The 12,070-nt window shown below is 39.8% G+C and overlaps 1 protein-coding gene across 1 annotated transcript in view; it reads right to left on the bottom strand.

Annotated features, from left to right (window-relative positions):
* SRBD1 (S1 RNA binding domain 1) overlaps positions 1-12,070 on the bottom strand; it is a 142,334-nt gene that overhangs the window by 87,792 nt on the left and 42,472 nt on the right. Inside the window, exon 15 of the mRNA XM_064158381.1 lies at positions 10,967-11,074. Coding sequence (XP_064014451.1) covers positions 10,967-11,074 — 108 coding nt within the window. The remainder of the gene's footprint in view (positions 1-10,966; positions 11,075-12,070) is intronic.

Here is a 12,070-nt window from a genome sequence, read left to right as displayed (position 1 = left end):
GTACTGGTAGATAGTAGCTGAACATGAGGCAGCAGTGTGCCCAGGCGGCCAGGAGAGCCAATGGCATCCTGGCCTGCATCAGGAACAGTGTGGCCAGTAGCCCAAGGGAGGTTATTCTGCCCCTGTACTCAGCACTGGTCAGGCCACACCTTGAGTACTGTGTCCAGTTCTGGGCTCCTCAATTCAAGAGAGATGTTGAGGTGCTGGAACATGTCCAGAGAAGGGCAACAAAGCTGGTGAGGGGCCTGGAACACAAAGCCTATGAGGAGAGACTGAGGGAGCTGGGGGTGTTTAGCCTGGAGAAGAGGAGGCTCAGGGGTGATCTTATTACTGTCTACAACTACCTGAAGGGAGGTTGCAGCCAGGTGGGAGGTGGCCTCTTCTGCCAGGCCACCAGCAATAGAACAAGAGGACACAGTTTCAAGTTGTGCCAGGGGAGGTATAGGCTGGATGTTAGGAGGAAGTTGTTGCCAGAGAGAGTGATTGGCATTGGAATGGGCTGCCCAGGGAGGTGGTGGAGTCACCATCCCTGGAGGTGTTCAGGAAAAGCCTGGATGAGGCATTTAGTGCCATGGTCTAGTTGACTGGCTAGGGCTGAGTGCTAGGTTGGCCTGGATGATCTTGGAGGTCTCTTCCAACCTGGTTGATTCTATGATTCTATACTACCAACAGCAAGCCCTGTAAGTGTTCTGGGTACTGTGTGGGACTATAACGCAGTCCTGAACATGTGGAGCTACTATTCTGTGAGTAAATATACTAAAAAGCCTCTTTGTAGTTAAAGATCTTTGCTTTGGTTGTTTTTACTCTGTAGCTGTAACGGTGCCTTTCTGCTTCAGCAGAAAGGATCCTCTCGAGTCCCCCAAAGGGGCAAGCAGCATATTGCATGGCAAGAATCTCTTTCCAAAAGCTTAATTGTTGGTATTTGCTAGCTTTGCTAAACTGTTTGATACTGCCTTATGCACTGTACATATTCTGTAGTCTATTTGCACAACCAAGAATAAAGACCCTGTGAATAAGTTCAGAAAATAATTTCGGGGTATTAATAAAAATATTTGTGCTTCCTAATATTTCATATATTGCATAATTAATAGTACATTCCTAACAAGCTCACTCCAGCTACACCAAAACAAAGGAAAAAAAAACCCAAGCCAAAATTTAGTATTTGGAAAGGACTCAAGAGATGCAGCTGTTTGAGAGTTTGTGTCCAATATTCAACTCTTAAAAGCAGTAATACATCATAAGGTCACATTTTTCAGCTTAAGTCCAAACCTCAGTTTTAAGCTTGGACAGTACACCATCCATTCACACTCACAAACAATTAAGGGAGGAAGCAGAGAAGAGAGGGAATTGTTCTCTTGATATAATCTGCTGCATTGAAAAGACAGAATGCACAGCTCAGATGAGCTCTAAGTTGCACAAGCTGTATTGTACTTCAGAGTCTCTGCCTAGAGGAAGTACCTTGGAAGTGCCCTCTCTTTTATTCCCTGACTGTACACTCATCATTTCTGTACTGCTTCCTTCACTGCTAACCCAGTACCTGAGGATTCTTGCATTCTTTAACCCCTAGAACTTGGCCACCCATCAGACACCTCTTAACAAAAGACTCCTCACCCTCTCCAGCCAAGAATATAATATGGCACATATATTGCAGAGATCTGCAAGCAAACATGCTAATTAAATCCTTCTTTATTTCTGAGCTTTGGAAGTGGCCTTGAACAAGAGACTTTAGGCCAGAGTAATATTCATTGTCTACATAGAAAAGTTCTTAATAAAGCAGATTTCATAGGAGACACTGACCAGAGCACAATGTTAAAGGCTACCATTACTGAGTGGAACACACTCCAAAAATCCGTGATTCCATTTCAAGTGAGATTTAGGAACAAAACTGCCCCCAGGGAACCCATTAAGCACACTCTGTGCAGAAATGGTAGCATCACTTCAGTGCATACTCTTAACTTCTTAACTTCAGTGCATATCTTAAACTTTTCCAATACATTCTTCAGGTTTGTAAATATTTTCAGATGGTTCTCTCTCTTCGCCTGACTTCTGTTGTATTGCAATACCAGATGTCTTTTAGCTAATTATCTTAAAAGAAAGATGTTTTAGTTATTTGAAAATAAAGATCTACAAGAAAACAGCCTTACAAATTACTGCTTAATGGGAAAGAAAAAAAAAATCATTGAAAATAGAGAAACCATTTTGCAATCCTAAATAAAACAAGTTGCTCCTCTGTTAAAAGAGAAATAATGTGATTGATTTCTTACATTCAGTACCTAATTTGTAAAAGTATTTGAGATCACTACATATCTAACTGAAGAACATGCAAAGTTGCCCTTGAACGTATTGCCACATACATAACAGCTTCTCATCCTAAAGTCTTCCTTAATTGCACAGAAGTGTTTTTTTCTTGTCTGCCCAGTATACTTTTAGGGTCTGAAGAGATTTATACATTCATAGAATTAACCAGGTTGGAAGAGACCTCCAAGATCAGCCAACCCAACCTAGCACCCAGCCCTAGCCAATCAACCAGACCATGACATTAAATGCCTCATCCAGGCTTTGCCTGAACACCTCCAGGGAGAGCCACTCCACCATCTCCCTGAGCAGCCCATTCCAATGCCAATCACTCTCTCTGCCAACAACTTCCTCCTAACATCCAGCCTAGACCTCCCCTGGCACAACTTGAGACTGTGTCCCCTTGTTCTCTTGCTGGTTGCCTGGGAGAAGAGACCAACCTCCACCTGGCTACAACCTCCCTTCAGGGAGCTGCAGACAGCAATGCTGTCTGCCCTGAGCCTCCTCTTCTCCAGGCTTAACACCCCCAGCTCCCTCAGCCTCTCCTCACAGGATTTGTGTTCCAGGCCCCTCACCAGCTTTGTTGCCCTTCTCTGGACATGTTCCAGCACCTCAACATCTCTCTTGAATTGAGGAGCCCAGAACTGGACACAGTACTCAAGGTGTGGCCTGATCAGTGCTGAGTACAGGAGCAGAATAACCTCCCTTGTCCTGCTGGCCACACTGCTCCTGATACAGGCCAGGATGCCACTGGCACTCTTGGCCACCTGGGCACACTGCTGCCTCATGTTCAGCTACTATCTACCAGTACCCCCCCCCCCAGGTCCCTTTCTGCCTGGCTGCTCTTCAGCCACATATCTTGTAGTGTTGTGGAAAGTAGAGTTTCTCCTCAAGATTTAGATTTCTTTTGCTAGTTACATTTACTTTCTGAGCCCTGTCTTCACATTGTTAAAAGTCTAGACTTATTACATATATCTTACTCTTTTTCAGAACTCAATGGAATTCATAATCTGTTTAATTGTATTTGCATACTCCCAGTTAATCCTTGTTCTCATTCTAAAAACTGTCATTTCTCTGAAATTAAATCCAAAGATGGACCCATTATGTCAAGTGTATCATTTATAAAAGCTTGCTTTTAGAAGTGTTAAACTCATGCTATGAAAGCCAGAAGTTATGTATTTCACCTGTACCATCATTGCTTGCCAGTTTCACTTCCTTCTCTCAGCAAAACACTGCCAGAGACTGGTGCCCACAGGAAAATTTTAAAATAAGCAAAAAAAAACCCAACCAAGCCTGGAGCAAATCTTCTTTTTTCTTGGGTTGCTTTAAAATCTAAGACAACTTCTGAATTTCCCCTTTTGACTATAGCATGGTTCAGTGCAACATAGATACCAGGAATAAAAAATGCATGCTATTTTACATACAGAAACTGATTACAGTCCATGTTGTGGCAAACAGTAGACTAATTACTATCTGAAGTTATCAATAACTTGAGTAGAAGGAGAAAGAAGTTTCTATGCAAAGTGAGACATTCTGTGCATACAGACAAGAAGATTTTTCATATGAAGTGTGCATAGCCATGAGTTCTTACTCGGCTGTGGTAAATAATCACAGTGAAAAATAACTTCTAAATAAGGGACAGAAGGTGATTTAGCTGGAAATCACTATGTAACATAAAATATCTCCACTGACTATGTCCTCTTGACACATATTTTTAACCTGATTGTTTGTCATATTATTTCTTCATTGTTTAGGACTTCTCATGACTACAACAGAGCTTGAAAGAGATGAAAGCAGAACAAAGGTTCTTCAGTGAACATTTCAGACACTTGCATTGTTTCCTCTGAATATGTATTCCTTTTGCCAAAACATTCCAAACTACTCTCTGCCTTCTGGATCAGACATCTAATGACCTAAGGTGTGTAGGTGTGCATACATAAATGTGTCACCAATAGAGCTTTATGGCTTGGCACACAAAAGTAACAGCATCAAGAAAATATAATCAAAAAAGAAATAGGAATAAAGTTTCCCATATCCCCACTCCCCTTTGTACTCTCAACAGTCTTGAAACAACTAGGTTAATGCAGCAAGCAATAGCTTGTAAAACGATGCAAACCAGCTGAAACATTTGACAGACAGTGTTAAATACCAGAGGATTCATATCAACCACTTCATTTGAAAAGGTGCTTTGATGTTGGCTATCTTTCATGTACCTCTTTCATGGCACATTAATAAGGAAAACTGAGATGGGGTAAATTAAGTCCCAAGGTCATATCTAGAGTTACAGCACTGTGGGTACCTGATGAAATACGGATTAATGCTACATGAGCTCTGAACAAATAAAACCACTTCTGTTAACCACTCAAACAAGTTTTACAAGTAGTTCTGAACTTTATTCGGCAACTAGACTTCAGACATCTTAATCCCCCCACACTGCTTTTAAACCTAATTATCATAATGTGAACCCAAGTGTTAGGTCCCTTTCAAACTGTGAATGCTATGAAGCAGAAAAGTAATGGAAATGAAACTAGTGTAACATTAGAAACGTAGAGGCATGGAACTTGAAAGTGGCATTGGTTAAAGCCGAAGCGAGTATAATGTAGATATTCAACAACATAAACCACACATTTGAATTGAAAAGGATATTTAAAACATGTGCCGACACCCATAAAATCCTGTTGAGCAAACACTTCCAAATCAATTTCTTGTCACCAAAGTCCAACTTCAAAAAAGTGCTAAATAGTCTTATTCGACCTTAGCAGAACATTTCTAAGTATTATAAAGCAGAGAATTTAAACATTAAAGAAAATCCAACAAAAACTTTACAGAACACTACAGACTTCCTCTGTTTGTACATTATAGACATGTTTCAGCAGTAAATTATTAATTATACTGCTCATAAAGCCTCAAGAGCAAGACAAAATCTCGCTGAAAGCGAAAAAGTCTTTGCAGGACATTTAAAACTAACTATAACAGAAATTAAATACTGTCCTAGTTTGAGCCTAGCTAGAAAGTTTTGGTGAGAAGAACTAGATTACAGACTGTGAAAGGAAAACAATGATTTTGTCTACTTCACTCATAGGCTTACTGAGAAAAAAAATCCAAACATAGATAAAGGAGTCTTACTTCTGCTGCTGGGGAGATCCAAGCTGCATCTCTCTAACCTCACCCTCCATTTTTCTTTCCTAATCCACTTTGCTTCCTAACCCCCTGGCCAAACCTCCATTCCTCCTTGGGACTGGGGTAAGGTTGAGAGGGGTAGGGGGAAGGTGAAGGGGTGGTTGAGAGCCCCTCCTGGGGACTCAGGTTTGTGGGAGGGCTGTTGTGTTTCTGTATTCCCTTTTCCCTTGTCTATTTCTGTCTATAACTGTATATACTGTAAATATCTGCTTGTATATTGTGCTAGCTGTAAATATAAGCTTCATTCAATTTCCAGAGCTGGCTGAGTTTAGTCTGGGTGATTTCCAAAGTTGGTTTGGGCAGGGAACACCCAAACCATCACAAATACCAAACCACCTGAAAAACAAGAAAGATGCACACTTGCCTGGCTTCATACTTTGTTGCTTGTTGAAAACTATTAACTATTCGTGATACCTAAACTTCCTTTTAAATACGAGCGGAGATGCTTTATCCTGAGTGTGAACTAAGGCAACAAGCGCAGCAGTCAGTGGAATGTTTGTATTGTGACAATGGAACCGCTGGGGCTGAAAGAAAAGTTACAGTATCACAGTATCACCAAGGTTGGAAGAGACCTCATAGATCATCAAGTCCAACCCTTTACCACAGAGCTCAAGGCTAGACCATGGCACCATGTTGTGACCGTTTCCCACGTAAGACTGAGCTGTTCATGCTCTAGCATAGTTCATTCAAACAGCTTTCATTTCCAACACGCATGTAACTGACAGCAATCAAAGAAAAACAGCTGCAGTGAGAGAACTACAGAATGAGATTCCTGGAATATTTTTTTTAAAGATTTTCACTTAATCCAAAATAGGCCAGAAAAATCCCAAAAGTTCGTCATCTGCCATGTCAGTGCTGAACACACTGTTGTTTCATTTACATTTCTGGTCCTGTTAAAACAAATACACTTGTCTAAAGCAGAACATCTGTTTTGGTTATAATACAATGTGTCTTTGGCAAGAACTCACAATAGAAGTAACATAAATAATCAAGAATATTTATTGAGCCTTGTAACAAAAACTGATTTGTAACCAAAAAAACTCCAAGACTAGATATGACTGTCTCTGGGCTCTAGTCCAGTCCTAATCTAAGTCAATAAACATAGCTCTAAAAGGGAAACTACATTTAAGAAGAAAAAGTGAAAACAAAGAGAAAAGTCCCGCAGTTGTTTAGGTTGGATGTAGGTAGTATTTGAAAGTATGCTGGTTAAAAAAAAGTGAAAAATATTTGCTTTAAATCAAAAAGCTGTCAAATAGAGTAGAGAAGGGTTTTAAAGCCACATGAAAAAAATCAAACTATATGCCTTATTCCCTACTACTGTCTTCACTGACTTGTTTTCTCTTTGGAAAACGTCAGTAAACTAAACTAGTTTGCATGTGCCATTGCTGATGATTTGTTATTTTGTTCCTTTTCATATATTTATTAGCACTGGAAAAAGGCAAAGCAAAACACTGTATTGGGTTTTTCTGAAGAAAAAGTGAAATGCAAAAAAAATTGCTTTAGATATTGAAACGAGTTGAAACATTTTAATGTGAGAATCAGCTCATTGGATTCTTGTTGTATCATTAAAAAATAAAAAAAAGTTAAATCCATTTCTGGAGTCTCTATTATAAGAGGGATAAGGATGTGCTGGAACATGTCCAGAGAAGGGCCACGAGGATGATCAGAGGGATGGAGCACCTCTATTATGAGGAGAGACTGAGGGAGTTGGGGCTGCTCAGTCTGGAGAGGAGAAGACTCCGAGGCTGACCTTGTTGTGGCCTTTCAGTATCTTAAGGAGGCCTACAAGAAAGCTGAGGAGGGACTTTTTAGGATGTCAGGTAGAGACAGAATTAGAGGGAATGGAACAAAGACAGAAATGGGTAGATTCAGAGTGGATGTTAGGAATAAGTTCTTCACCAGGAGAGCAGTGAGACTCTGGAAAGAGTTGCCCAGGGATGTGGTGGAAGCCCCATCCCTGGAGGGGTTTAAGGCCAGGCTGGATGAGGCTCTAGACAGTCTGATCTAGTGTGAGGTGTCCCTGCCCATGGCAGGAGGGTTGGAACTAGATGATCTTTGTGGTCCCTTCCAACTCTGACTGATTCTATGATTCTCATTTAAGTCCATAGTTTAGTGCTTGCTAGACTCAGATACTGAAGCCAAGTAATAGCTTTATTCACAATTCTGAAGTTATTATATGGGATTTTAGTGCTACAAAGACCATTTGAGCATTTGTTTCACACACATACAATCACTTCAGTGTTCAGCTGGTTATTATCACTAACCTTCCTTAAAAGTCCTTCCTTAACCTGTCTGATTATTTGCACTTGCATCAAATGTGCATGCCTTTGTTCTAGAACTGCACTCTATTTGTCTCATTTCCCTGGAAACAGATGATCCAAATTCCATATGATGAGCTGGACATAAAAGTATGACCAGATCTTTGGTTTTGTATAATAATTTCTGATCCTATTCTCCACTTCTAACAAAAAATTCAAGTAGTATCATATCACGAACTTCATTTGCCAAGGAAGTTGAAGTCTGTAGTACTTCTTGATCAGTCACTTGTTTGAAGATGATTGAGATTTCGGTTTTAAAGCACTGTAAAACAATCCAGACTCACCTGCCAAGTCACTTTACATTTGGACTCCTTTAAGGAAAAAGACTAAGTGCAAATACAACTCACGATTCTCTGAAACTTGCACAAAGCAATGAACTGAGCTGTTTTGCTCAGCAATGATTTCCACCTTTGTGTAGCTCAGTGCATCACTGCTTGAGAACTGCTGTCCTGTCAGATGCATCTGACTCATTATGTACAGTTTAAGTACTTGAGGATGTTTATTTTCATCTCATTTTTTCGTTTTGTCTCGCTAGGGAATTTAGAATCGTGGAATCCGTGTCAGGGTTGGAAGGGACCACAAGGATCATTCAGTTCCAATCCCCCTGCCAAGGGCAGGGACACCTCACACTACAGCAGGCTGTCTAGAGCCTCACCAAGCCTGGCCTTAAACACCTCCAGGGATGGGGCTTCCAACACCTCTCTGGCAACCTGTTACAGGGTCTCACCACCCTCATGGTGAAGAACTTCTTCCTTCTTTTTTTCCTCCCCACAGTTCAAACATTGAATTAATTTGTAGATCCATTTTTTTTTTTGTTATGACTGCAGAATGCAGAAACAGATCCTTAAAAAATATCTGTTCCAGTGTTGTTTAAATGGCTTCTTAAGAGATTTTAACTGGAAAACAGTTTATAAAGAACATTTGATCCAAAAGCAAACCATAAGTTTTGACAGAACTGATTACTGACCTGTACTCAGCCTATGTATACACGAAGTTCCCATGTCTTCCTCACCACAAGAAAATAACATTATCGAGGGAAGACTGTGCACATGGAAACAGGGGAGGTTTTGTGACGTGGGAGTGCAACTGGGAGACATTTTTCATTTAAAAACAAGAGCATCAGCAGAGCACATTCTTCCAAGCCACCTTTCATAGTTCCTTCCCCCTCAAGAGGTATAGCAGTTCTCACAATGTATGTCTACTATGCCACCTGTTGCTACTCTACTAGGTGCTCCTCATTTAGCAAGTAGCACATTTTTTTAACTCACACTGACAAGAATTGCAGATATTTTTACGGAGTATCAGAAGTAAGGATGTTGGGACTTACAATTTTCTGTTACTAACAAACACCAAGAAGATTAAAGAGAAAGTTTTCTGAAGCCAGAAAGCAAACAGAGTATCTATCTTGCAGGAGTCAGCCGTGTCGTGGAGGGCCCATAGACTCAAATAGGCTTATAATGGAAGCAAAAAAGCTTTTGATTACCAGGAATTTATTTTGAAGGTTAAACAACTGCATGTGTGTGCTTTTCTTGCAAGCATCACGAGTTTCAGAAAAAAATGAAGGGTTAAGAAATTATGTCACTACTACAAGAAACAACCAACCCTGTTAACCTGACTTCTGCCTTCAAGCATTTATATTATATTCCCATTTAGCAACAGCTTTTATCAGTTCCAATAACTTGACAGCTCTACTAACCAAAACAAAAATCTAATATCCATCAACACTGGTAACTTATTTGAAAATTCTATAATCAGGAATAAAGATTAGCTCAATATACAAGCAGATATTTACAGTATATACAGTTATATACAGAAATATAAGAAGTAAAAGATAATACAGAAACACAACAGCCCTCCCAGAAACCTGAGTCCCCAGGAGGGGCTCTCAACCACCCTTCCACCTTCTCCCACTCCCCTACCTTACCCTAGACGTTGTTTTGTGCCCCAAGGAAGAATGGAAGTTCAGCCAGGGGGTTAGGAAGCAGAGTGGATTGATCAGAGACGGAGGGTGAGGTTAGAGAGAAATGCAGCCCAGACCCCAGACAGTGCCCGAACGCCTTATCTATGTTTATACTCTTGCTCTTATACCTCTCAGCAAGCCTATGAGTGAAGTAGACATCACCACTGTTCTCCCTTTCACAGCCTGTAATTTTGTTGTTCTCACCAAAACATTCAAGCTAGCTTCAAACTAGCACACTCTCCCTCCAGAAATAACCAGATCAACTCACGTATATCTCACGTGATAAATCTGGAGATCTGAGGTGTGATGTCAAACAGACGACAAAGAGGTTAGAGGGAAAAGGGGTTAGGTGGATTAGAGAGTTGAGCAGTGTGTGAGAAGCAAGTGTCTTATCTATATTTTGACTCGTTGCATTTCTCAGCAAAAGATTTGGTGATATAGGGTACATGTTTTCTTTCTTCTCACAGCTAAGGATTTAATTTCTCTCAGTAAAATATTCCAATTAGTCTCAAACCAGCACAGAAGGAATAATAAATTTGTTGAACATTTCTGTAAGATAACTTCCTAATATAGTGGAAAAAGGCTCCAGGAAATCTGCGTTGTAGTTTGAACAGGGAAAAAAAAAAGGTAACTTTTAAAAAACCAAACAAACATACAAACAAGTAAATAGATTTTAAAAGTTCTATATGGAAAAAAAGAAAGCAACATAGTACAATTTCCATCCAAACAACACCAAAAAGTTTAGTCTGAATTCAGCAAACTAATGGATAAAATTAGACGTTTAAGGAGAAATACCTTCAGCACTTTTCACTAGGTGTTATTTCCAGCCCATTTAATATCCATAGGATTACCAAGCATTCCATGCTATAGTGAGATGACACAAGCTTTATCATTTGCATTTAAACCTTGTTAATTAAGAAATAAACACACACTGAGAAACACGGGGCCATGGCTGTTTGAGCTGCTATTCTTGCACACTTTGTCACAACGATAATAGCAACAGAGCGAATCTTGGAATGAGAAAATGAAATGCTTCAGTGGCTCTGACTCAGAACTGCTTTCAAGCTTCGAAGAGCTACAGCCATTTTCTTTTGGCTAGAATGATGGGTCTAGTTTGACTCAAAACCCACAAAGAAACACTTGAAAAAAAGTACATTGTTAAGTTAAAATATGCAGAAGAGATGAATACTGCAGCAAGCAAAAGCGATCTTACCAGTAAACAACATCCAGCGGCGCAAAATACTTCTTCATAATTAAGTCAGCAAAGTAAGCTTCTGTTTCTCTGCAGGCTGTGCCATTGCCAATCACAACAGTGCTACAGCTTTGCATGGGGTAAACAGATGAGCAATTTTTTTAGTTATTCTTTTAGACACATATAAGCATTCAATACACCAAAATGACTAATCCATCTCACTTCATACAACACAAGGCCCAGGTTTAGTAACAACATGTTTCTAGTAATACCACATTGTGATTAACAGGTTTTTAAATGTGATAGTTCAAGAGACAGGTCAAAATTCTCACTTAACTGAAGTGAGAAATAGTAATATCTGCATAATCCCCTAAAAAACAATACTTCATAGTCATAAAAGAAATGTAATATTATTTACAGTCCTCGAATCCTTTCAGTTTATATTTCCCTCATCTGTTAGGAGTCATGAAAAAGGACAGAAGCCCAAGCAATCACAACCTTAATTCCTTAATGGAAACATCAGTTTGCAACAGCTTGCAAGGTCATTGCCTTTGACTGCCCCCACCAAAGCCAGTCAGCTTTCAAATCACCTTGTTTAAAGCCAATCTGCTTAAAGACAAACTGGATAGTATGCTGTGGAAGTTCAACAGTTGACTCAGGGAACCAGATGTCTGTCCACAGGGGATCCCAAAACAGTTGGATATAATAACCCTTTAATCATGCTGCCCCTGTTTTCAAGATATAGGATCTGGAGAGATCTACCTGAGCAGTATTTCTTTCACTTAATAAAACTCTTCCAAAGACTACATGTGGCTTTTGGAACAGGGAAAGATTGATTAGTGGGTTGGGGGTGGGGAAAGTCAGGTAAGAAAAGTGAGGCTAAACTTATTCCTTGGCTTAATATTACTTTCTATTCCTGAAAATAAATGGATTGACAGAACTTTATGAGGATACATTCCCCTAAGCATGTAGCTTTAGTGATAGCCATGGCTTGATTTCATATATATCTAACATGAGCAGACTGAAAGAAAAATAAGCTCTAGACTACATAGAAAGAGTAATTTCAGATAAATCATTACAGAACTTACTTCACCCTAAAGCAAGCATTTTTATCATAAAGATTTT

This window comes from Pogoniulus pusillus, chromosome 18, assembly GCF_015220805.1.
Source record: "Pogoniulus pusillus isolate bPogPus1 chromosome 18, bPogPus1.pri, whole genome shotgun sequence".
NCBI lineage: Eukaryota > Metazoa > Chordata > Aves > Piciformes > Lybiidae > Pogoniulus > Pogoniulus pusillus.
This window is presented reverse-complemented; position numbering and strand designations above follow the sequence as displayed.